We start from the raw sequence: 26019 nt of genomic DNA, 5'->3' as shown, positions 1-26019 counted from the left end.
ATTACTATTATTATAAAACCATCTTTGATTGTTAATTAGAAAACAGGGCCATACCACGTCTTAGGGAGACAAAAACCTCATATATTGCTGGTGGAAATGAAAATTGATACCTCCCTTACAGAGATGAATTTGACAATATCCATCGAATTACACATGCATTTACCCTCTGACCCTATAATCGCATTTCTGGTACTATTTTGTATAGCTGCCAGGGAATAAAATTATATATCTACAAAGGCATTCATTGCAGCATCATTAGTAATAGCATGAATTTGAAAATAACACGTGTCCATCAACAGAGAAATGGAAATATAAATTATGATATATCCATGTGATGGAACACTATGCAGCTATAAGAATAACAAAAGAACAAGGAAGCCTTATATACACTAAGAAAGATCTCTAAGATACCGTAGAATTTTTTTTTAGAATTTTTTTTAAAAATAAATTTATTTATTTTGGCTGCATTGGGACTTCGTTGTTGCGCGCGGGCTTCTTCTAGTTGCGGAGAGCGCGGGCCTCTCATTGCGGTGGCTTCTCTTGCTGCGGAGCACAGGCTCTAGGCACGTGGGCTTCAGCAGTTGCAGCACGCGGGCTTCAGCAGCTGTGGCTCGCGGGCTCTAGAGCGCAGGCTCAGTAGCTGTGGCACACGGGCTTAGTTGCTCCGCGGCATGTGGGGTTTTTCGCGGACCAGAGCTTGAACCCATGTCCCCTGCATTGGCAGGCAGATTCTTAACCACCGCGCCACCAGGGAAGCCAAGGTATCCTAGAATTCTAAAAAGTACAGAACTGTGTATATAGCGTAACAAAAGAGGGAAATAAGAATATATATTTATATTTGTCTTTTATTTACATAGAAATGTAAAAAATGTAAAATCTAGGGATACATAAGAACTAAGAAAATAAGTAGTGAAGGGGCAGGGGTGGAACAAGACATAATGATAAGCATAATTTTTAATTATTTTGAGATTTGAATAGTGAATGTATTACATATTCAAAAATGTTTAACGACTAAATATAGAGATGTTGAAAACAAGTGAAAAATGTGAAATTCAGAGGAACAATTATTTCACAGAAGAATCAATGTAAAGATTCTAAACCTAAAGAAGTAGTCATGGGACTTCCCTGGCGGTCCAGTGGTTAAGGCTTCACCCTCCAATGCAGGGAGTGTGGGTTTGATCCCCTCAGGGAGCTAAGATCCCACATGCCTCATGACCAAAAAAAAAACACAAAACATAAAACAGAAGCAATATGGTAACAAATTCAATAAAGATTTTTTAAATGGTCCACATCAAAAAAAAAAGTAGTCTTTTTTCTTTTTCTCTTAAATCTGCCAAAGCGTTTTTTAGCCACAGAATATTACCAAACCTCTTTTATTTGGTAATTTAGTACTTCTGGAAACTCACACCTCTTCAACAAACACTTTTTATTTAATTAAAGTAAAAAAGTAAATGATGGTAATGTGTAAAGAAAAAATATGCCTTCCCCAAATTCCATTACATCTTAGTTGCATATTTTCCCCATGTGAACACAGACACATAAGAAATATAAATTTTTAATAGGTTATATTATACTTACATGGTATAATTGTGAACCCCTTTCCTTCTTAGCAAATATTCATCTACATTACGATTATTAATGGCTACCTACATTTTCCTTAATATAAATTACTATATTTTATTTAATCTGACTCCTATTGTGAGGTATTTAGGAATTTTCAATGCTTACTATAATAAACAGACCGTGATTTTTTAAAAAAAGAGAGGTAGTCAAATTCCATTTTTGCTATTGATTTTCGAAAGGATGTTTTTTATTTGTTTACGAGCACCTTATTTAGCTAAAACTTGTCTACGGTTTCTCGCGAATGATCTTGTGAGCTAGATAATTTTGGAAAAGTGGGGAAATCTAAAAACGCTTTCAAATGCGTATTACATTTCACAAAAGAGAAATCACGGATGCACAAGTAGCGCTAGTCCGAAAATTCCACTTCTTTTGCTCCAGTGATTACAAGGAGCTGGCATCGCTCACAATCTGGTCTCGAAAATTAAATCCGGCGGGGTCGCGAACCTCCGTTTACCGCCTCGTGGTTCCATTCCACGGTACCCAGAGAGCGGAATGCGTACCTCCACAGCCCAGGTGCAGAGGGGAATTATAGTAGCGATGCACCGGATGTGTGCGTGGAAGTGACTGAAGTCAACTCATGACCGATTGGTTCTCCCGAGTGGACCTAAGCCTCCTTTCGCCTGCCACTGGCCATGGGGTTTGTCTATTTGAACAGTCCCCGCCCCCTTGAGAAGCCGGGTCCCGAAGCCTCACTTCTCCTTAATGACTATTGGCCGATGTTCCACTCCATCTTCTCCTTACGCCCGTCGATTGGTCCTTAGGGCTGGGAGCCCGCCTTCCCTCCCGCCCGGCTTAGAGGACAGCGGGGAAGGCGGGTGGTGGGGTCGGGGGCCTGAAGCGGCGGTACCGGCGCTGGCGGCAGCAGCTGAGGCCTTGGCCGAAGCCGCGCGGTGAGTCTGGGACCTGGCACCGACCCCTCCAAGGCGGCGGAATTTCCAGACCCACGGTCAACCTGGTCCGTGGGGGGGACCCCGGGAAGTCGTCCGTCTGGGACGTGGGGTCCCCTCAGTACTGGCCCCCACGGAGTTGGGCGCCGCCTGAGCCCTGGACCCGCACCCCCGAGGCGACGCCCACCTCCTCCCGAACCCGCAGGAAACCACCGAACCCTTTAGCCTGCTGTGCGTCTCTGGCGCCACGAAGGCCGGCCCATCAGCTCCTGTATTGCTGGGGCGCTTTTGGGTCTCCTTGCCCATCAGTCACCCCTTCCTTAGAGCCCCCTACAGATTGTCCTCAAAGAGGACCAACGTCAGTGTCAGCCCCTTGCGCTCCACCGTGGAGGCCTCTCAAGAACCCATTCCCCGGAGCTGAGCTCGGTTCCATCTCGGTTTCATCCTCTCTGCTTCCCCCGACCCCACCTGACTTTAACTTCAGTAAGCCCTCGCCAAGACCCTTCGGATTTAACTTCTAGTATTTTAATTGAATTCTCTCTGGAGCAGATGGCCTGTGGGCCTTAGACCTTATACAGATGTGCTGGTTCCTTCCTGAGACTGGAAATTCCTTGCTAGCCTTCCTCCCCCAGACAAGCGCACACATTCTGTGGTTTTCTCATCTGGAGTCCTTGGGTTTCCTCTCCCCTGAAGGCTGACACTTCCTTCTGCACTCTTCTCGGCACTGGAGTATTTAAAAGCTTTTCAGAACCAATTATTCCTTGTTTTTTTTTTTCTCTCTCTCTCTCTCTGCGTTTCACAAATTCTTTGAAAAATAAGAAATTTTGAAAACTTGATTTTCTAATATAATCTGGACATACCTAGGATGGGTGCATATGTTACTGCCATAGCAGTCTGCCAGAGCGCTCTCATGGCCACTTTATTGTGGTCGCCTGATTATTTGTATTTCCCCCTAGACTGTAAGCTTATTGAGGGAAGGGACAGGGCATAAGTGAGGAATGAATGAGTGATCTCGGAAACGAATCAGTCTCTTTTAGAGCACATTCCAAGTCCTAATGTTCTATAGAACTGCGCTGTCCTATACAATAACCATCAGCCACGTGTGGCTTAGAGCACTTGAAATGTGATTGGTCCAAGTTGAGATTACCCTAAGTGTAAAATGCACACTAGATTTTGGAGACTCAGTACAAAAAAGAGAATAGAAAAATAGATCAATAATTTTTATATTGATAACATGTTGAAATGATATTTGGGATGTATCGGATTAAATAAAATGTATTAATTTTGCCTGTTTCTTTTTACCTTTTCGATATGGCTACAAGGAAATTTAAACTTATTTTTACATTTGTGGCTTGTATTTCTATTGGGCAGTGCTGCTACAGAATAATAACCAATTTCCCTCTTTAAATTGAACTCCGGGAGGAAAAGGACAGTCTTAGGCATGCTTTATTTTCTCTCTACCTCCCCACCTCTAGTACCTGACTCTGTGCCATGTACATATTAGTCATGATGATAATCATAGCTAACAACTATTAAGAACTCCCTGTGTGCCTGGCACTACTTTAAGCACTTTTTAACTGTTTAACTGTTTAGTGTGTTAACTCATTTAATCCTCACATCAATCCTGTGAGTTAGGTATTGTTATCCTCTTATTACAGTTTAGGAAACTAAGACATTTTAAGTATCTTTCCTCAAGGTATATAATTTTGGACTGGATTCACACCCGGGTAGTCTGGCAGCACAGCCCATAATTTGACCCTCTCTCCTATGCTGCCTCTTTTAAACATCAGTCATTGTTGAATGAATCAAGTCTCTCTGCATGTTTTTTAGTGAGGTATCCCAACCTTTTTAGGATCCCCAGCCTGATATGGATAGGGTGAAGATCTGTGTTGAGGAGCTGGGGCCATAAATGAGTTCATCGCCATGATTTGTTATTCAGAATATTAAAGGCAGCTTCTCTCCGAAGAACCTCAGGGCAAGATGCTTGGAACCGGCCCTGCCGCCGCTGCCACAACTACCACCGCATCCAGCAATGTGAGCGTCCTGCAGCAGTTTGCCAGCGGCCTGAAGAGCCGGAATGAGGAGACCAGGGCCAAAGCCGCCAAGGAGCTCCAGCACTATGTCACCATGGAGCTCCGAGAGGTTGGGATGTGGTTCGGGGCCGTTCATCATGGAGTGTTGGGGTTACATATACCATCCCTGGTTTAGATGCCTCTTGACAGCTAAGTGAGGATTCGGAAAACGCAGAGGTTCCATTTTAGAAAGGCACCGATTTCTCGTGTCTGTAGAATGGGCAGGTTCCTTTGCAGTTACACATTTCTGTGGCATTTCCTATGTTGTGATATTTTAGGAGTCGGCTGCTGCTTTTCATTTTTTTTCTTTTTTGTGCCACATTCCAGACCTTCCACTCTTTCTGCCTGATAACAGTGGTTGGGATGGGTTTGACGAGTTGGTTGCTTGGGGCTTGCTTTCTTTCTTTTTTTTTTTCCTTAATTTTTATTTATTTATTTTTATTTTTGGCTGTGTTGTGTCTTCATTGCTGTGTGCAGGCTTTCTCTAGTTGCGTTGAGCGGGGGCTGCTCTTCCTTGCGGCGTGGGGGCTTCTCATTGCTGTGGCTTCTGTTGTTGCGGAGCTCGGGGTCTAGGCACGCAGGCTCAGTAGTTGTGGCTCGCGGGCTTAGTTGCTTCGTGGCATGTGGGATCTTCCTGGACCAGGGATCGAACCCATGTCCCCTGCATTGGCAGGCAGATTCTTAACTACTGTGCCACCAGGGAAGTCCTGGGGCTTTCTAAATAGAGACCAGACTTGAGGTCAGGGACAATGTCTTGTTTATTCTTATACCCTTGGTACTAGGTAGACTCTAGGACAGGACATGGCCTGCAGAGGAGTAGATACTCGATAAGTATTTGTTAAATACACTGATGAACTGCTCTTCAGTTTAAAACTATAGAAATAGGCAGTAGCCATGTCATCTTTGGCTGGAACTGTACCTCCTGGCTGCCTCTCAGGTCCTAGTCTTTGGAAGCCACCCCACCACCAGGGAGACATTAGAAACTGTTCTGAGTACATCTTCTTTTGTAGATGAGTCAAGAAGAGTCTACTCGCTTCTATGATCAGCTGAACCATCACATTTTTGAACTGGTTTCCAGCTCAGATGCCAATGAGAGGAAAGGTGGCATCTTGGCCATAGGTAAGGACAGAGTTTCTGGTAAGGTGAGAACTGGGAATAAAGGACTCTTCAGCTTTGTGTCTACTGCACCCTGGGTCTGCTTCTTACTGGACACTTAGTTCACATTTGTTTAATGAATTTTAAGGAGACTTGTGGCTTTCAGTGTACTTATCCAGCTGTTAATTCTAGCAATAGTCCTGGGACATCGACAAAGCAGGTTTTTTCAGATATGGAATCTCAGAACTGTTAAGCGACTTTTCTAGGGCCAGTGTGCCTGAACTGAAACTAGAAGCCTGCTTTCTCTCCACGGCAAAAATGCAGGCTCTGGTTTCTCTGTAGAGCAAAGTTGGGCATAGTGGGGCTTACGAATAGAAAAGTAGAGTTGGGGTGCAGTGAATGAAAGGCAGGTAATTTTCAACCTCCAGGGACTGGTCTTCCATCCTGTGAACTATTATTCAGTCCCAGTTTGTTTTCCTTTTCTTCTTGGGAAAACAAATTATATATACTAAAATGAGGTTATTTTGCTTTATATGAGTAGTTCTGGCACAAATATGAAATCTGTTGGTTAAGATGAAAATTATTTGCATCCTTACTGTCTGGAAATTGCAGTCTGCACTTAAAGTAAAAGGAAGCAGTCACTGGCTAGCTTTCGTCTGAAGGCAGCATACTTTCCTGGACAGCGTGTGCCCTTCCTCACCTTTTGCTTTCCTCTCTTTTCCAGCCAGCCTCATAGGAGTGGAAGGTGGGAATGCCACCCGAATCGGAAGATTTGCTAACTACCTTCGGAACCTCCTCCCCTCCAATGACCCAGTTGTCATGGAAATGGCATCCAAGGCCATCGGTCGCCTCGCCATGGCAGGGGACACTTTTACCGCTGAGTATGTGGAGTTTGAGGTGAAGCGAGCCTTGGAATGGCTGGGTGCTGACCGCAACGAGGGCCGGAGACATGCGGCTGTGAGTGCATGGCGAGTGGTGGCTCCGTGTGGGGGTCCTTCACGCGATGTGCTCAGGTCCCTGAAAGGCAAAGAATGACAGGGGACGCTCCAGGCAAAGGCACTGGGCTTCTTGGTGGCCTTTGGTTCTGTCCTGAATCCCTTTCTCTCTTCACCCTGAGCTCCGTACCTGGAGAGGAGGCTTAACGTTCTCTTTTGTTGCTTGAGAGGCAGCCCTATGTGCAGTGCTTATCCTGACCTCCAGTTTTCCAGACTCAAAAATGCCTCCCAGGCAGAAGGCACCCCCTCAGCCATAGGCAAGAAGAAGCCACAAGCCAAGAGGCTTACAAAGCCCCAGGCAACCGCGCTGTCTGCAGGATCCCTCTGTCAAGGTCCCTCCATATCCCGTGGGAAAATGGGAGCACTGGGCTGAAGAGAAGAGCAGGGGAGGGTCTCACTCCCCGCGCTGGGGGAGTTGGCCTGCCTTCTCCCAGGCCTTTCCTGTTTATTTTTTAGTCATTTATTGATCGGTCGGTACGTAGTCCAGACTTCCTCTTTCCCGTTGGCTGTTCTTCATTTGAGGAAGTGGTGGCTTCGTATCCTCTTCTTCTAGACGCACATACTCATTGCTTTCTGAGGCTCATCCCTGAAAGAGGCTGGTGTGATGGGCTAGGAATCCAGGCCGTGAGATGGGGGAGAGTCTGTCCTTAAGAGAGAATCTAGGAATGAATGTGATGGGGATCAGAAGCTTCAGTTGGATCCTTTCCCGTCGGTTCCCTCTTTCGGGGACAGCAGCACAAGGAGGGAGCCTGCCTGGGTGAGGGGCCCCCACGTGGACCCTGGTGCTACTTCCTCACTCTGTAACTTGGGGCCGCCTCCGAACCTTCAGTTTTTCCAGGGTCAGATGAAACTAATAGCAAGATTAAATATGAAACAGGCTTATTCATTCATTCAATACAATGTTTATTGAATGCGTGCTGTATTTCGGGCACATTCTAGGCTATCAGTAGAGCTTGTACAAAGCATTAAACACGTCTGCCCCTTCAGAACTTGTGTCCTAACATGGCAAGCATTCTGCTTCTAAACACCCTGGGATAATGGACACTGAGATGTTTGATCAACTTCACTCTCCTTCCTAGGTCCCCAGAACTTCTGAGCTAGAAGAGTGGGCAAGTGTGCTCTTCTCCTAGTGTATGTAGGCTCTAGGATGACAGGAGGCTGTGTTCCTGAGAGAACAAGACTGACCCAGATGAAAGTTCTCTGTGCCTCTTCTCTCAGGTCCTGGTTCTTCGGGAGCTGGCCATCAGCGTCCCCACCTTCTTCTTCCAGCAAGTGCAGCCCTTCTTTGACAATATTTTTGTGGCCGTGTGGGACCCCAAGCAGGCCATCCGTGAGGGAGCTGTGGCCGCACTTCGTGCCTGTCTGATCCTCACCACCCAGCGGGAGCCGAAGGAGATGCAGAAGCCACAGTGGTACAGGGTGAGGAGATGGTTCCATCCCAACCTCCAGCAAAGCACATTTGCGTAGAGTATCATCGGGCCTACAGGGCAGCAGCAGGCCCCTTGCCAAAGAGCAAGTATCCTGTCTGCTTTGGTCTCCCATGGTGGTTTTGTTTTTTTTTGCGGTACGCGGGCCTCTCACTGTTGTGGCCTCTCCCGTTGCGGAGCACAGGCTCCGGACGCGCAGGCTCAGCGGCCATGGCTCATGGGCCCAGCCGCTCCGCAGCATGTGGGATCCTCCCGGACCGGGGCACGAACCCGCGTCCCCTGCATCAGCAGGAAGACTCTCAACCACTGCGCCACCAGGGAGGCCCTCCCATGGTTTTTTAAGCTCAGTATGAATCAGTAGTTATTTTCACGAAAGCGAAGATTTATCGGTAGCCACACCATTGCTTTACGTACCACTAAGAGTGGGACTATAGTGCCCGTTAAACTCACTGCCTTCTTATCAACAATTGTAAGACATCTTTTTTCAGAGATGTTAAAGTATAGAAATATGGGCGTCTCTGGAGAGATGCCGGTGCTCCTCTAGTATCGTGAGTCCTGTGCTGACTGCCGCTGCCAAGTGAACCTGCTAAGGACCCTTGTCCTACAAAAAGAGCCCTGAACATGGGAACCTGGGATTGAAGACCTGGGTTCTCGTCTTGGCCGCTCTGTGACCTTGGACAAGTCACTTAGCTTCTTTGAGCCTCCTGTTTTTTCTCTATTAAGTAGGGGTGGTAGTGGTATCTCTCTCATGGTATTGTTGTGAGAGTTGAAGCTAAATGAAACGAGAGAGCTCAGTGAGTTAGGATTGTTGGTGACACTGGCACGAGGCCCTTAGCAGGCGTGGTAACCTCAGAACCCCCCATATAGATGGGTGGGGCTGCTTTCTAACTCTGGACGTTGGGTCATTTAGGCATTCTGTGTCTCTCCGTAGCACACGTTTGAGGAAGCAGAGAAGGGGTTTGACGAGACCTTGGCCAAGGAGAAGGGCATGAATCGCGATGATCGGATCCACGGAGCCTTACTGATCCTCAACGAGCTGGTTCGCATCAGCAGCATGGAGGGAGAGGTGAGAAGCGCGCCTGAGGGGGTCCCGTCTTCTCACGTGCCGTTCTGGGAGCAAGACAGGCGAGATCCTTGTCCTCGAAGAGCTGACGCTTTGCGGGGGGAGCAGGCGGTAGACCAGTAAATAGGAACATTGCAGGTAGCAGCAGGTTCTGTGGGGAAGTGGGGTGGTGGGTGACGGGGGTGCGGGGACTCCCTGCCTGAGGTTGGTGCCGTTTGAGCTGAGACCACGTGACATGGAGGAGCCAGCCTTGCAGCGGGCAGGGAGGTGGTGCTCCAGGCAGAGACTTTGAGGTGGAAGAGAGTTTGATACGTTCAGGCGGGAAGGGAAGTGTGGCTGGTGCACCGCGAGCAAGGGAGAGGGCGGGAGGGGCCGCACCGGGGGCCTCACAGCTCGTGGCCCCTACTGGCTCCCGTTCTCCTCACAGGGCTGTGTCCACAGGATGACGTGATGGCATCCATCTTTAACAGTCGTTAGCTACTTGTGGGGAAGAGCTTGTGGAGAGGCAGGAAGGGAGGCAGGGAGGTGAGTTAAGAGGTGTGCTGGCTCAAGAAGCAGCTGCCGAGATGGGCTTAAAAGTGCAAGGACTGTATTAGGGAAATAAACTTTGAGAGAAAATGGGGAGGGAGCTGGGAGAGGCTGGGAGAACCATTAGGCCTCAGTGCGTATCTGACCCTGAGAGAACAAGAGCGGGAAGAACAGTTGGATGGAAGCACCCTAGTCTGCTGTGCGGAGCCATCACAGGGTCCTCAGGCCAGAGCTGGCCGTCAGGAGGAGGCCCACCGTAGCCTTCCTACCGTGTTCGTCGTCGGCTAGAAGCAGCTCGTGGAAAGTGTGGCCTTGGCACAGACATGGCCATGGATTTCAGAGTAGCAGCTGGGGCCCTGGGTCGGTTATACTCCTTGTAGCTGGAGGTCCTGTTCTCAGGGCTGCCCCAGGAAGCGATTGCAGTCACCTGGGCGAGCAGTGGTGGTGGCTTCGACTGCCACTGGCAGTGTAGACACAAAAGTAGGTTCAGGGTCAATCCACTGACACCAGATTCAGGATGTATCTGGGAGGTAGAGCCCCACCTGTGAGTCTTCCTGTGGGGAGCTGGTTGGTGTGGACTTTCACCCCAGGGCTTCCTGCTTTCATAGCCCCAATGATCATTTGGTGATGGCTGTGCCCTAGATGTGGGGGCAGCATGTGCTGCGGTATGTGTAGAAGCACCGCGGGTCTGGCTTTGGATCCCCGCTGCTCTCTATACTGTGTGACTTGGGTAAATTACTTTCTCTCCTTATTTTCCTCAATTTTAATGGGGATCTTATCCACCTCATTGGGCTTCTGTGCGGTTTCTTTTTTTTTTTTTTTTTTTTTTTTTTTTTTTTTTTTTTTTTTTTTGCGGTATGTGGGCCTCTCACTGTTGTGGCCTCTCCCGTTGCGGAGCACAGGCTCCGGACACGCAGGCTCAACGGCCATGGCTCATGGGCCAAGCCGCTCCGCGGCATGTGGGATCCTCCCAGACCGGGGCACGAACCCGTGTCCCCTGCATCGGCAGGCGGACTCTCAACCACTGCGCCACCAGGGAAGCCCTGTGCGGTTTCTAAATATATGTGAGGTGCTTAGCACAACACCTGATACCTAGTGGGCGTTCCATAAATGATCACCCTCAGAATTTTCCCCACCCAAGTATAATGTGGTCCTTTCCACTGTACCCCACACAGCTCTGGGATCTTTGTTTTCTTCCAGTAAAACAGGGCAGTATCACCTAAGTGATAGGTTTAAATGAAATAGTACTTGTGATGGTGCTTTGTAAATTATAAAGAACTATCCAAATGTAAGGTGTTATAATTTCATAACTTTTTCGTTCATTCAACAAATACTAATTGAGCACCTACTATGGGCCAGCTATACCGTGTCCTAAGAGCTAGAAGAATAAGGCAGCAGTGAATAAAACAGTACATTCTAGCAAGGGGAGGCAGACAGTACATAAATAAGTAAAAATACATAGTGTAGCATATGGTGATAAGTGCTGTGGAGAAAAGTAGGGCAGGGAAAAGGAATAGGGGATACTAGCATGGATTACATTTTAAAATATGATGATGTTTGGACACAGCCATGAAGGAGGTAAGAAAAAAGCCATACAAACATCTGGGGATGAGCTTTCTTCCAGACCGCTGGTCCTGGAAGCATGAGGCCCCGTGTCCGGAGCGTGCTGCTTTATGAAGGGAGCAGAACTGCCGCTGTGACAGAGCTGAGTGAGAGGAGCTGGGAGGTGGGGCTGGGGGAATCCCTGGGGCAGGGAGGGGGCTCGTCACCTAGGGTCTCAGTCGCCCCTGTACAGACTGTGCTGGGAATGGATTACGGGAGGGGCCAGGGCTGAGGCCAGGAGTCTAGTCAGGGGGGAACTGCAGCATCTCAGCAGTAGTGGGAGCTGTCAGGGTACAAGGGGGGCTGGATTCTGAATTTGGGATTTGGAGGTCGATAGGAGAGAAGAAAGGGTCAAGGTTTGGGGCCTGAGCAACTAGAAGGGTAGAGTTGCCATCTACTGAGATGGGAGGAACAGGTCTGGGGTAGAAGGTCAGGAGTTTGCTTTTGAACGTGTTAAGTTTAAGATGCGTGTTGGGCGTCTGTGAGCGGAGTTACTGAGTAGCTTCGGGGAGAGATCTGAGCAAGAGAGACAGATTGGGGAGGTCATTGGCATGTAGCTGTTATTTCCAGTCGTGAGACTGGATGAGGACCCCCAGGGAGCTAGGATAGTTGGAGGAGAGATGGGGGCTGAGAACCTGAGGTTGGGAGATGAGGAAGAACCAAGGGAGACCGAGAAGGAGCCGCAGCAGGGGTGGGGGTGGGGCGCCAGCAAAGCTCAGGGTCCAAGGAGCCAAGGGAAGAAAGGGTTTCAAGGAGGAGGAAACACTAAGTTGGATCAGATGCTGCAGACCATTCGATTTAGCAGCCTAAGAGTACTGGTGACCTTGACAAGAATAGTGGATAAGATTTTCTGAAAAATGAAAATAGCTGTGGAAAGAGTTTAGAAGTTTGGAAATTAATTGGTTTATATCTTTCTCAATTTGGAAAGCTGGGGAGTGAGTTATTAAGCAGCCCTTTGAATGGGTAAGAGATGGGGGTTCTCAGCCAGTCAGTGTCCTCCATGCCTTGTATGGAATTCCTAGGACTCTGAGAAAATTAACTTGCCTCAGTTGTCTCTACCTGGGTTTCCGGTGAGAAGAGGGAGCGCAGAGCGTCCTTAGCAGGACGGGCTTGGGGCTGCCACTCGCCCTCGCGGGAGGCACCGTTGCTAGATCCTAGGTCTGTTGTCACAGCCATCCGCAAGCAGCTTTCCCAAACCCAGGGTGGGGTAGGGGGTTCTTGGGGGCCAGACCCCTGCTGCTTCTTCATTGTTCAGTAGGTGGTGCTCTTCTGCCTAAATTAGAACAGGTTCAGGCCCCCTGCAAGGTTCTGGGGAAATCGAATCCTAGAGATGAAGAGTGGCCGCCGCCCACCGTGGGAAGACTTGCATTTCAGGGTTGGGCTCGTGTTGTTGTCGGCAGACTCCCTGGTGCCTAGGCAAATGCCGCTTGTAAGTAAAGGTGACTTTTCCCCCACGTATATAGCGCCTGAGAGAAGAAATGGAAGAAATCACACAGCAGCAGTTGGTACACGACAAGTACTGCAAGGATCTCATGGGCTTCGGAACGAAACCTCGTCACATCACCCCCTTCACCAGTTTCCAGGCCATGCAGCCCCAGCAGTCAAACGCCTTGGTGGGACTGCTGGGGTACAGCTCTCACCAAGGCCTCATGGGCTTCGGGGCTTCCCCCAGCCCAGCGAAGTCCACCCTGGTAGAGAGTCGCTGCTGCAGAGACTTGATGGAGGAGAAATTTGATCAGGTCAGTGGCAGGAGGTCCGTTCCCTCTTCTCCCAGGCTTCACGCCTCCCTTTCCTTTGCCAACCCTGTGTCCTTCCTGTCTCAGGTGTGCCAGTGGGTGCTGAAGTGCAGGAATAGCAAGAACTCGCTGATCCAAATGACAATCCTGAATTTGTTGCCCCGCTTGGCTGCCTTCCGACCGTCTGCCTTCACAGGTGAGGATGTCCATGGACGTGTCATGTCATTACCCATTCAAGGGTAATTAAACAGAGAAGACGAGGTGCCAGAAAGTTATGTCTGCTTCTCATTTGAAGCAGTGCCTGCTGAGGGGCTAGTCTCTGGTCTCTTGCCTCTATCCAGCTTCAGTGGCATCTAGTTCAGGTTTTCTGTAAATGTCTGAGGCAGCAAACACAGGAACAATGCGAATGTGCAGGCAGAGAGGTACTTCTAGAGCCAGGCAAGTTCTCGTGTGTGGAAGCCAGCACATTCATGAATGGACTTCTGAGAGACCACAGGAAGGGCACTTTCGGTTTCAGTGGTGTGCAGCGTCCAGTCTGTGGGGCAGGGAGGATCCGGGGACAGTCCTGTGTCTGCTCCTGAGGTGGGCATCGGGCTGCCTCCCCCTCACAGGGAGGAAGGACCGGATGCTTCAGCGGCTGGTTTCACGGGTAATAGACTGGGTTCCCGAATTCCTGAATTCTTGCCCTGTTCCCACTGGGTGGTGTGAATTCCTGGCTCCTGAAGCTGGCCCAGCTCAGGCACTGGCTTCTCCCTGAGGCCTTACTGGGTCACTCTAGCTAGAAATGTGCTTTTCCTCTTCCGTTACAACCCCCAGCTGTGGAAAGGCTTTGGCGTCATCAGACCTAGGGTGAATCTTGCCTCTGTTCTTTTTTTCTTTTCTTTTTCTTTTTTTTTTTTTTTGCGGTACGCGGGCCTCACTGTTGTGGCCTCTCCCGTTGCGGAGCACAGGCTCTGGACGTGCAGGCCCAGCGGCCATGGCTCACGGGCCCAGCCGCTCCGCGGCATGTGGGATCTTCCCAGACCGGGGCACAAACCCGTGTCCCCTGCATCGGCAGGCGGACTCTCAACCACTGCGCCACCAGGGAAGCCCCTTGCCTCTGTTCTTAACTGTGAGGTTTGGGGCAGCTTATTTGACCTTCCTGGGCCTCCACTTCCTGACTTGTCAAATTAGAATGACAGTCCTTGCCTCACGAGATGAGCTGCTTTAATGTCTAGGCACCTCTCTAAGTGCCTGACACAGAGTAAGCTCCAAGAAATAGAAACCATTATTGTTGCTGCTTCCCCTAGCTATTTCAAAGCCAATTTAGAAACAAGATAAAGGTGAAAATTATAATAATACTCCAGTTGCCTGTTCATACTTAGTGTCCTTGTCTCACCTCCCTCCTTGCTGAGTGTAGAGACCCCGGCCCTCCATCTCTTTCCTCTTCACTATGGTGCATGCTTAATAAGCGTTCAGGACCCGGTGAGAGGCAGGATGGGAAATGAAAGGCCAGCCTGACCCTCAGCAGATGGCGTTCCCTAGCACAGACTCATTTCACACCACCCAGCTCAGATGAAAGCAGAGAAATACAGTCGGTGAGGCGGTAAATGTGCTGGGTGTGAGGATAGGTGTTACGAGAGGATGAGACGATTAGCCACATAAAATCACTGAACCAGAGAGAAGGGATATAATGAGAATCACCCATATTTTTTCAGTTTTCCATTCTTCTCACCTGGTACCCAGCAGCTTTTCTCTTTTTTAATGAACAGACATGCCCCTATTCAGTAGAGCTTTAAATGATCTTGGTTTGAAAGTCTGTGGCTCAAAAGAAAATAATAACTAGGCCAAATTTGATCAAAGCCTGGCATGCTGTAGAGGCGGTTACCTTAGTAAGTTCAAAAGACAGCCTAGCAGCAGGACACAAAGGCTCAGAGGGGCCCCTAGGTTTGTTCTTTTGATGTGAGTTTTTGTTGTTTTATTAAATAATATACTAAAATATGTTCTGGAAATTCAGCCTGGGCAGCCTCCACAAGTACAGTCTCATTGGGAAAGCGCCACTTTTTTAAAGCTTGCAGATTGGAAGTCACTGCATGCACTTCCTGATGATGCAAGCTTTGGGAATATCAAAAATACTCCCCCTAGGATTGGGCTGGAATCTCAAGCAATGTCAGATTCCTAATCTCTTGGGGTGCTAAGTCTGGAAAAGGAAATTACCTTCTTGATTTAAGCTCATTTCCTGCTGAAACACTGTCCTGCCCTGCAAAGGTCCCATTTTTCTCATTGGTGCACTCTGATTTGAGAGTTATATCACCTTGGTCTCTGACTGTTTTCAAGCTCCAGCATGCTTCAACGGCATTGGACCGTGAGCTGTGAGAGAAGACATTTCTCGATAGCATAAATGCAGTGCTGTATGTGTGCTGTTTGGGAGTCTAGTTCACTGTCTCCTAAATCTGGGCCTGGTGGCCTTGAACACCCCTCACTTTCTACCGGATGCGTGGTCTTGCTTGTATGTGCTGCTGGTGCACGGACTTGAGACCAGAAAGACGGAAGAGAAGAAATGGAAGAGGGGCAAGAGGCAGGAAATACCAGCCTTCTGAAGAGTCGTAGCACTTTAGCTTAAACTGCCCAAGAATCACCTACCCATGAACACTGGCTTTTGTAAACTTAATGAAAACACATATGTGGCTTTCCAAATTACGGACTAAATCTTGTTCTATTAAATATAACTGTAACAGAAGTCTGTAGGTGATAGCAAAGTGATTTCTAGGCCTAAGCTGAATGGAATAGCTTGTTTATTGCAAACAGCTTTCAATATTACTTTAAATTTCCAGATAATATAAAATAGCTTAGATGATCCTCTGTTTTTAACCAAGGTTTAACATATATTTCTTAAACAAAAGCATGTAATCTGTCCCTCAAAATATAATGCTAATGGGGATAATTAATGCAATATTGTTTTGGAGACACTTTTAAGTTTTTGTGTTTTTTTTGTTTTTGGTTTTTTTTTTTGCGGTACGCGGGTCTCACTGTTGTGGCCTCTCTCGCCGCGGAGCACAGGCTCCGGACGCACAGGCTCAGTGGCCATGGCTCACGGGCCTAGCTGCTCCGCAGCATGTGGGATTTTCCCGGACCGGGGCACGAACCCGTGTCCCCTGCATCGGCAGGCAGACTCTCAACCACTGCGCCACCAGGGAAGCCCTGTGTTTTTTTTAATTAAAGGAAAAACAGCTTATATTTCTAATATTTCTAAAAGCTGTATCAGAGGAGTGATTATCAAGCAAAGAGTTTGGTTAGTGCATTCTCTAAATTCTTCTTAATATCTTTCCAACAAGCTTTCTTAATTTATTCTTAAATTTAAGTGTTTTATAGGAACTTTGACCTTTCATATGTAGACCACCCCTCACCTTGAGCCATATACACTTTGTCGTTTCTGTGCTCAGATACCCAGTACCTCCAGGATACAATGAACCATGTCCTAAGCTGTGTCAAGAAGGAGAAGGAACGGACAGCAGCCTTCCAAGCCCTGGGGCTACTTTCTGTGGCTGTGAGGTCTGAGTTTAAGGTCTATTTACCTCGTGTGCTGGACATCATCCGAGCAGCCCTGCCTCCTAAGGACTTTGCCCATAAGTAAGCATCTCTATTATGATTTCATCTTCCACCCCATTTGGTTGGAGAGGGAGGATGCTCCATCCCAGTTTCCATGGAGCTGAAGCCTGTTCTCTGCGTCATTAACCAGCAAATCATATAACGAATAGCCCTTCCTCAGTTGAGTTCCAGCCTTTCCCAGATGAAGTGACATGGATGTAAATATTTGGGGAGGTTGAATACCTGTGAACATGTTAGATACCGGTGCTGTTCTCGATATTATTTACTGGGAATCTCCTAGTTTTGTTCTTTTCTCTGGCTTTCAAAGGTCTGATTTTGATAACAACTAAAGCGAGGGTTCCTAGACTGGAACTGAGGGGACCTAATGGTCACGTTTTTCTTTATCATTGAAGTTGGATACATTATCCTACCTCTTGAAACGTCCCAGTGAATAAAATATGAGAAAGACCTTCAGCACCCTGCAAGGTGGTGAGGCTGGGGAATCTCCTCTAAGTCTTAGGAGGTCCGTGTTCATTAGAATCGTGTCTTCATTGTTCCCTGTGTGTTAGTAGCGAGGCTTGCGCTGGTGAATTAATGAGCCTCGCCCGTTTCAAGCCCAGCCTTCTCCTCATAGGGAGAAGAATTTCTTCTCATATGATGGCTGTGCCCTGCACTCGTGGTCCCCGATGTGCACGTTGTTCAGTTTGCTTCCTAAATAGGGACCTTGGCCAGCACCACACTAACCCACATGGTGCCTTTTGTGTGAATTCTGAAGTGGGGCCCCTTCCTCGAGAGACTTTACTGCCATCTGCTGGTCATTTGTTTTAAATATCCAAGTCTGCAGTGACTACAGTGTGATGGGCCCCTGGACTGTGCAGTAGGTAACCTGCACACCCACATGGGGTGGCCCCGCCTGGGTAACCTGCCCTCCTTGCCCCAAGGTAATTTTGAGGTAGGGTATCACAAAATGCCATTATGTCTAAACTAGCCACTCTTCGGTTCTCTGCAGGAGACAGAAGGCAATGCAGGTGGATGCCACAGTGTTTACCTGCATCAGCATGCTGGCCCGAGCGATGGGGCCGGGCATCCAGCAGGACATCAAGGAGCTGCTGGAGCCCATGCTGGCGGTGGGACTGAGGTGGGTGTCGGGCACCTGAGCTGTCCCCGGCTTGGGTAGTATGAGGCTTGAGCCACAGTCCTGGGTCTGTGTTTAAAGAGCGAGGCGTGGCTATTTACACATTAAATTGGATAGGTAGGATAGCTCACACTAAACTCATAGGCTAGTTTCAAATCCAGGTTTCATCACTATCTAGCTGGGTGATCGTAAATAAATTATTTAACTTCTCTGAGCCTCAGCTTTCTAGTCTGAAAAGTGGGTACAGTAGCAGTTCCTATGGTCTAGGTTTGTCGTGGGGATTAAGTGAAAGAGTTCACGAAATAGCCACTCTTAGTACAGTGCAGGGTGTATAAGAAATGCACCACTGGGAATTTCTTGGCGGTCCGGTAGTTAGGACCCAGTGCTCTCACTGCCTAGATCCGGGTTTGATTCAATCCCTGGTTGGGGAACTAAGATCCCACAAGCCATGTGGCGTGGCCAAAAAAAAGTGCTCCGTTAATGTTTGCAGCTATCATTTATATTATGATGGGCAAATTGCTTAAGCTCCCTACACTTTTGTTCTCTTCATCTATAAAATAAGGACGATGCTCTCAATCTGCTTCCCAGGTTGTTTATTGAGACTTGGTTTTCCATAGGGACTGAATTACAGTAAACAAGTTCTCTCAAGGCAAAACCCAGAAAATCATAGATTGTTTTGAAATATGGGATCAGGCCAAGAGAGTTTAAGATATATATTCTATTTCATTGTATCCTTTCTGCTTTAAAGACTAAGCAGGGATGGGGTCCGATCCCCTTGCTGGACAAGAAGGGCTGTTTCTTCCCAAGACCAGACCAAATGTCATATATCCAGCCCCTTATGTGACTGGTTTCCTTTTCCTCAGCCCTGCCCTCACAGCTGTGCTCTACGACCTGAGCCGTCAGATTCCACAGCTGAAAAAGGACATCCAAGATGGACTCCTGAAGATGCTGTCCCTGGTCCTTATGCACAAACCCCTCCGGCACCCAGGCATGCCCAAGGGCCTGGCCCATCAGCTGGCTTCCCCTGGCCTCACGACCCTCCCTGAGGCCAGCGATGTGGGCAGCATTACCCTTGCCCTCCGAACTCTTGGCAGTTTTGAATTTGAAGGTAAGAAATTGCGATGGTACAGATGAACCGGTTTGCAGGGCAGAAATAGAGACACAGATGTAGAGAACAAACATATGGACACCAAGGGGGGGAAAGTGGTGGTGGAGGGGGGTGCTGGGATGAATTGGGAGATTGGGATTGACATGTACACACTGATGTGTATAAAATAGATGACTAATAACCTGCTGTATAAAAAAATAAATAAAATTAAATTTAAAAAAAATTTTTTTAAAAACCAAGAAATTGCGGTGGCTCTTGCCAGGATAGTCAGTGATACTGGGAACCTCGAGAAAAGCATGAGGGTGCCTAGAATTCCTGGCTCTTGTCCTGGAGACAGGGTAGCTGATTGTACAGCAGCTCATCCTTTTATAGTCTTTCCGTATATGGTTAATTCCTACCGTTTGTTTCTTTGTCCCATACAAAGACAAAGGAAAAGGGGGTGGGGGCAGATGGTGTTGAGGAAAAGTATGCATTGATCCAAGGAGCTAATGCTGCAGAGATGGATCCCCCTCACCGTGTCACCTCCCTTTGGCTGAGATGGTATTGAATTCTTTAAAATGTATAAGCATGGCTTGGGGGTATTTTCATTCCGGTGGGGGTGTGATTTCCAAGACTGCTGTACTGTGTAGTTCCGTTTGGAATTCTAAGCTACCGATAAACCCACAATAATGCCTTAGGGAGATACGTTTCAGGAGAGAAAAATGGACACTTTTGAAATGTAAGATTGTGTAGGTGGTATTGGTTAAGGCTCCAGGGAAACAAACAAGTACAAAAAGCATAGACGTGCTGTCTGAGTACTTGCAGCATCGGTAGTTTCCCTGTTGCAGTTCCTCCATTTACACGGATTAACACCCAGGATAATCTATTTCTTTTCTCTTTTTTTTTTTTTAACATCTTTATTGGAGTATAATTGCTTTACAATGGTGTGTTAGTTTCTGCTGTATAACAAAGTGAATCAGCTATACATATACATATACATATATCCCCATATCTCCTCCCAATCTATTTCTAAGGAATAGAAAGTAGCTATATTTAAACCCAGCCTATATCAAACTCTCTTTTTGGTATTTAAATCTGGGAACTAAAATAGACGAGGTAAATTTGATCAAAAATTGTTTTACTCTCTGAGAATATAAAGGGCTGGGTCTGAATGAAACAAAATAATTCACTTTTTGAAGGAAATAAAGGATTGGGATGGAGGCAGGGAGGAAATGCCTTTTGTATGTCTCCCAGCTCCTTTTCCACCTCCCTTCTGCCTTTCTGCTCACTGGAAGATCATTTGTTACTTTTTTAAGAGAAGAGTTTGGGGTCAGTATCTTGCTGGTCAGTATCTTGTTGAAAATTAAATTAGTAGCCATGGAATGGAAAATGCAGCTAGCGAGTTGCAGACCTGCTGTCCAAAACAGCAGTGTTTATTCTGTCTTCTCTCTGCCTTTGTATCCAGGCCACTCTCTGACCCAGTTTGTCCGCCACTGTGCGGATCACTTCCTGAACAGCGAGCACAAGGAGATCCGCATGGAAGCCGCCCGCACCTGCTCCCGCCTGCTCACGCCCTCTGTCCACCTCATCAGTGGCCACGCTCACGTGGTTAGCCAGACCGCAGTGCAAGTGGTGGCGGATGTGCTCAGCAAACTGCTCGTGGTCGGGATAACAGATCCTGGTAAAGTTTGAGACGGAGGCAGTCTAGGGAAGTGTAGGTGCCTGGGGCAGTTGGAAGTAGCCAGTTTCCTTTCATGGCCTCAACAAGCTGATGTCCAGCATTTTCTCTGGCAAAGCCTTAGGCTTGGCTATGCCAGCCTATTGCTGTAAGATAATCGGCCTTAAATTCTATTATCTTGGACTTCCCCGGTGGCACGGGGTTAAGAATCCACCTGCCACTGCAGGGGACATGGGTTTGATCTCTGGTCCGGGAGGATCCCACATGCCGCGGAGCAGCTGGGCCCATGCGCCACAGCTGCTGAGCCTGCGCTCTAGAGCCCGCGAGCCACAGCTGCTGAGCCCGTGTGCCACAACTACTGAGGCCCACGAGCCTAGGGCCCATGCTTTGCAACAAGAGAAGCCACCGCAGTGAGAAGCCCACACACTGCAACGAAGAGTAGCCTCCTCTCACCAAAACTGGAGAAAGCCCGCGCGCAGCAACGAAGACCCAACGCAGCCAAAAATAAATAAATAAATAATTTATTTTTTTTAAAAAATTCTATTATCTTTGCTCCTGTGAGTAGAGAAAAAAATGACAGGTTTGGTGAGAGAAGGGTGTCTGGAATCCTCTCCCTAGGCTGATGGCAGTGGAAGCAGAAACTGGGAAAGGACTGGAGGGAGGAGAGGAGTGAAGAGGCACTGAAAGGCTCAATTGCTCTTGCAGACCCCGACATCCGCTACTGTGTCTTGGCATCCCTGGATGAGCGCTTTGACGCACACCTGGCCCAGGCAGAGAATCTGCAGGCCCTGTTTGTGGCCCTGAATGACCAGGTGTTTGAGATCCGGGAGCTGGCCATCTGCACCGTGGGCCGGCTCAGCAGCATGAACCCCGCCTTCGTCATGCCCTTCCTGCGCAAGATGCTCATCCAAGTAAGGATGTGACGGTCACACCTCGCGGTAGTGGGGAACGCACGTTCATCGTGAGTGTGCTTTGGGGAACGAGAGTTGAGGAGGAGGAAGGGAGAGAAAGAGCGAGATGCCTGGTAGAAGCCACATTTGGCTCGAAGAGCCCACGTGTTTTCCCGGCTTGGTAATTGCGGTTCTAGTGCTTATCACCTCATAAGCCTCTTGTCAGCGTGACTCGGAAGCTAACCTCTCACATGGCTCTTCCTTTTTCCTGGGAAGTCACCAGCGAGTCCGTTCCTTGCCCCTCTTCACTGCCTCTGCTGCAGGTGGTGTCAGTCTGCCCAGCGCCTCGCGATCCTTCCGCTCCTGCTTCTGCTGATGCCAGGCCAGGCACAGGGGCCAGATACGGGAACGGTTCCAGCACTGTTTCTCATCATCTTGCCCCTGGTCTGTGGTCCCTGGCTGTCGTTCCTAAGTAATGTGACATGCCAAGCTAAGCTGCTTGGACTAGAGCCTCGGGTAGATGCGGGTTGGCATTGCTGCTAGAGCTGGTGGGATTTCCATTTCCTGCTGAAGCCTGTCTTCTGGTTCTTGTCTTCACCCGGCCGAGTAAGTTCTCTGGCTGCCTTGTGGACGATGCACAGAGTCCAGCCCTTCCTGCCTCAAGTTATTTCCACCCACCTCTTCTGGGTCTCAGTGTGGCTCACCTGGTCATCTACTGTCCCCCGACTCCATCCTGTCCCCACCACATCCTCTGCTTCATGATCCTCCCCATGGTTTCTTTTGAAATAAACACTTTTCATAACATATAAAGAACTTAAACATAGAAAGTTATTAATATAACTTCTGCCCTAAAGAAATGTCATTTATTCACAGTCTATCATAATTAAAGTGACTGTGAGGGGTTCCCTGGTGGCGCAGTGGTTGAGAGTCCGTCTGCTGATGCAGGGGACACGGGTTCGTGCCCCGGTCCGGGAAGATCCCACATGCCACGGAGCGGCTGGGCCCGTGAGCCATGGCCGCTGGGCCTGCGCATCTGGAGCCTGTGCTCTGCAACGGGAGAGGCCACAACGGTGAGAGGCCCGCGTACCGCAAAAAAAAAAAAAAGTGACTGTGAGTTATATCATCAGTGAACAAATTAAAAGATTATACTTAGGTTGGCACTTGTGTTTTTAGCCTAATGGTTCACTCCTTAACTGCTGGCCCGTGTTAGGAGTGCCTATCCTTTTAAGTCTTTTTGAAATAGCTAACGTTTGGGGAAGGAAAAGAAATCATTGTTGAGCCTGCCGGCTCAAACCATGCTAAATAAGCTTGATAGAGAAATATCTCCTAATGAGAATATCAGTACGTTCATTCAGACAATAGATGTTTTGAGCACCTTCTGTGCTCCAAATACTGCTGGGTTCTGGAAGCATGCCAGTGAACAAGGCAGGCATGGGCTGTGTCCTCAAGAAGCTTATAGTAAGCTATCAGGCTATCCGTTTTTCTGATACTGGAAATTGTGAAGCATCAGTAAATGAATTTACTATGTACTGAGCTTAGCCCTTGAAACTCCAGAATTTTATTTTATTTTATCTTTTCTGTTTTAACAGAATGCAGCAAATGTACAAACACTTTACTAGCAAAGGGAATGAATAAAACAAGTACAGCTTGGGAAAAAATTTTTAATAATTTTTCTTGTTTTTAAACTTTGATACAGATTTCCCCAAGTTGAATTGTACATTTTCATGCCTTGGTAAGGGACCTTACCTAAATGTGCTTTGATCTATTCTTGGTGTCTTGCTCATCAAGGTGGGCATTGGGTATTGTTATTAGGGTGCAGTGGCGCTCTTTGGCTCTGGAGTAAATTGGGGGCTGTTTGATCTGGCCCTGCACTGTCCCAGAGAGTTGTGCTCTCCTCACTGGTACCCATTTCCCTGCAGACAGCCATCTCTTGAAGTTATGCTTCTGTTCTCAGAATCCTTCTCCATCCCCTCTCACTGCTGTATGCTGTGACCAGGTGAAAACAGACTGCCAAGGGGGTCCAGGAAATCAGGATTATTAAATCAATAATGTGAGACAAAACATAACAGTAAATTGGAGACGACTCCTTTGGGTAGCTGAGTTAACACGAGCTTTGTTTCTCACTTTTCCCACTGTGCAGAGATTTCCTTCTGGCAACTTCAGCTCTCCAGAAGTCTGTCTATATTAAGTTGTTTATGTCTGTGTCACCAGGAGCATAACGTGCTGATTTGCTGGTGTTTTCAGCGTGTCAGTTAGATCGCACATGTTATCTCTGTTCATTAAGGTCCAAGGGGATTCTATTGATATGATCCCTAACTGTTTGGGTTTGTCTAGAGATGCCCAAAACCACAACTGAGCATCAGTATTTCTTTCCACATCACAGCTGTTCTGACTAGTCTTCGATTCCATTGTCATTATTTATATGCACTCTGAGTGATTTGCTGTCTGTACAGATATTTTTCTTGCAGAGAGCCCTTCCTTCATTCTTTTTTTTTTTTCAATTAATAAATTATTTTATTTTTTGGCTGCATTGGGTCTTCATTGCTGCACGCAGGCTTTCTCTAGTTGCGGCGAGCGGGGGCTACTCTTCGTTGCGGTGCGCAGGCTTCTCATTGCGGTGGCTTCTCTTGCTGCAGAGTGCTGGCTCTAGACACGTGGGCTTCAGTAGTTGTGGCACGCAGGCTCAGTAGTTGTGGCTCACGGGCTCTAGAGTGCAGGCGCAGTAGTTGTTGCTCACAGGCTTAGTTGCTCCACAACATGTGGGATCTTCCTGGATCGGGGCTCGAACCCATGTCCCCTGCATTAGCAGGAGGACTCTCAACCACTGCGCCACCAGGGAAGCCCCCCGCTTCATTCTTTATTTTTGCAAAACCCTGCTCACAGCCAGCCCTGTTGGTTTTCTCCGTCTTCTGTGACTGTCTACACTGTTAAAAGCTATGCTTTGCAGAGGGCTGAGGGACCTTGGAGTACTGTGACAGAAGGAGAAAGGGCCGGTTTCAGTTTTTCCTCCGGTCACTGCTGTATCCAGGACTGTTCTGTGAGCTGCAGAGATGGCCTTGCTTGTGGAGTATCTAGCAGCTCCTTGATCCGCAGTGGAGTTCTGGTTCCTTCCTCTAGTCCCGTGCCTCATTCTCGCTTCAAACACACAGTCCCTCTCGAATTTCCTCTGCCGTAGTCGTAGTAAGCCTTTCTTCCCTACAGATTTTGACAGAGCTGGAGCACAGCGGCATTGGAAGAATCAAGGAACAGAGTGCCCGCATGCTGGGGCACCTGGTCTCCAATGCCCCCCGGCTCATCCGCCCCTACATGGAGCCTATTCTGAAGGTAATGTGCAACAGACAGAGACTGGTACTTTCTCTCCAGGATGTCTTGGGATGATGGGAGTGTTTCGGTGCTCACTGGTACACTGAACAAAGTAGATAATTTCTTTGGTCCCAGGCTCACAGACAAGGGCCACATCAAGCACCCTCAGTTCAAGAATACCAGGGATCTCACCAGTTGCAGGAAAGGGCTCTCCTTCTAAGAGATAAGATATGATGTTTCAAGCACCTCATCCAATGTGCTTGGAGAGGAGAAGTAAGATAGCGGCATAAAGTAGCTCCCCCAAAATGAAGAAAAATTGAGCTTTAAAATCTGAGTCAACCTTCAAGTCTATGTTAGACTTATGTGAAGTCTTTCACAACTTATGTGAATCTGGGTACATGATCACACAGATACAGTTTAGAGAAGGCATGGGAAATGTTTGTAGATCATGGCACTTCCCAGTTCCATCATACGTCAGGCTTGTGTGCAGTATGGACAAAGGCTTAAGAATCCACATTCCAGAGGAATCCTGGATTCGTAAAGCCTTACAAGTAATTTATCTATGACTGAGATGGTCTCTTGGGTGAATTTTACTTATGTGAAAAAAAGTTTTCTAGTAGACTCTAACCAGCATTCATTTTCTCATACCTTCTTTCCATAGGCTTTAATTTTGAAACTGAAAGATCCAGACCCTGATCCAAACCCAGGTGTGATCAATAATGTCTTGGCTACAATAGGAGAGTTGGCTCAGGTAAGGGGACAACTGCTTTTTCCATAGGATGGGAAGAATTATTTCACCTCTAATGAAGTCAAAATACTTCTTAATGCCATAATTTCTAATGCTATCTACCACTTCCTTTTTTCATTTTGTAGGTTAGTGGCCTAGAAATGAGGAAGTGGGTTGATGAACTTTTTATTATCATCATGGACATGCTCCAGGACTCCTCTCTGTTGGCCAAAAGGCAGGCGAGTACCACTACTTTGTGTTTGAGAAGGATAGCCCCCATGAGGCCAGGGACCTCGTCTCTCTCAGTCACCTTAGTGTGCCCAGCCAGTAAAGCCTAGCACTAGTAGGTACTCAGAAATATTTGTTGACTGAGTAAAAAGAAGAAAGACTTGGAGCTAGAGTTAGCTTTCATCCTGACCCAGAGTCACCGTCAGTATCAGGGCTGACCAGTGCCATTTCCTCTAGACAGGAAAAAAAAAAAAAATGCAGGTCATCTATCAGAGCCCCGGCCCCTAACGGGAAACAGAGAGTCTTGGCCTCTGGTTGTGGAGGGAAGTGGAGCTTCAGCTCACCCTCCCCCGGCCCTGGCTTCACTTTGGTCATC

At 47.9% G+C, this 26019-nt stretch overlaps 1 protein-coding gene across 1 annotated transcript in view; it reads left to right on the top strand.

Annotated features, from left to right (window-relative positions):
• Positions 1–4490: 4490 nt before the first annotated feature.
• The window catches only part of MTOR (mechanistic target of rapamycin kinase), a gene marked incomplete at its 5' end in the record, with an annotated part of 118671 nt that continues 97142 nt past the window's right edge, over positions 4491–26019 (top strand). The window contains 15 exons of the mRNA XM_079696532.1: positions 4491–4652; positions 5593–5701; positions 6402–6634; positions 7891–8091; positions 9031–9165; positions 12756–13031; positions 13116–13224; positions 16451–16637; positions 17605–17733; positions 18594–18838; positions 20283–20498; positions 21201–21406; positions 24587–24709; positions 25350–25439; positions 25562–25654. Coding sequence (XP_079552658.1) covers positions 4491–4652; positions 5593–5701; positions 6402–6634; positions 7891–8091; positions 9031–9165; positions 12756–13031; positions 13116–13224; positions 16451–16637; positions 17605–17733; positions 18594–18838; positions 20283–20498; positions 21201–21406; positions 24587–24709; positions 25350–25439; positions 25562–25654 — 2514 coding nt within the window. The remainder of the gene's footprint in view (positions 4653–5592; positions 5702–6401; positions 6635–7890; positions 8092–9030; positions 9166–12755; positions 13032–13115; positions 13225–16450; positions 16638–17604; positions 17734–18593; positions 18839–20282; positions 20499–21200; positions 21407–24586; positions 24710–25349; positions 25440–25561; positions 25655–26019) is intronic.

The sequence above is a fragment of the Hyperoodon ampullatus genome (genome assembly GCF_949752795.1).
Source record: "Hyperoodon ampullatus genome assembly, chromosome: 2".
NCBI lineage: Eukaryota > Metazoa > Chordata > Mammalia > Artiodactyla > Ziphiidae > Hyperoodon > Hyperoodon ampullatus.
This window is presented reverse-complemented; position numbering and strand designations above follow the sequence as displayed.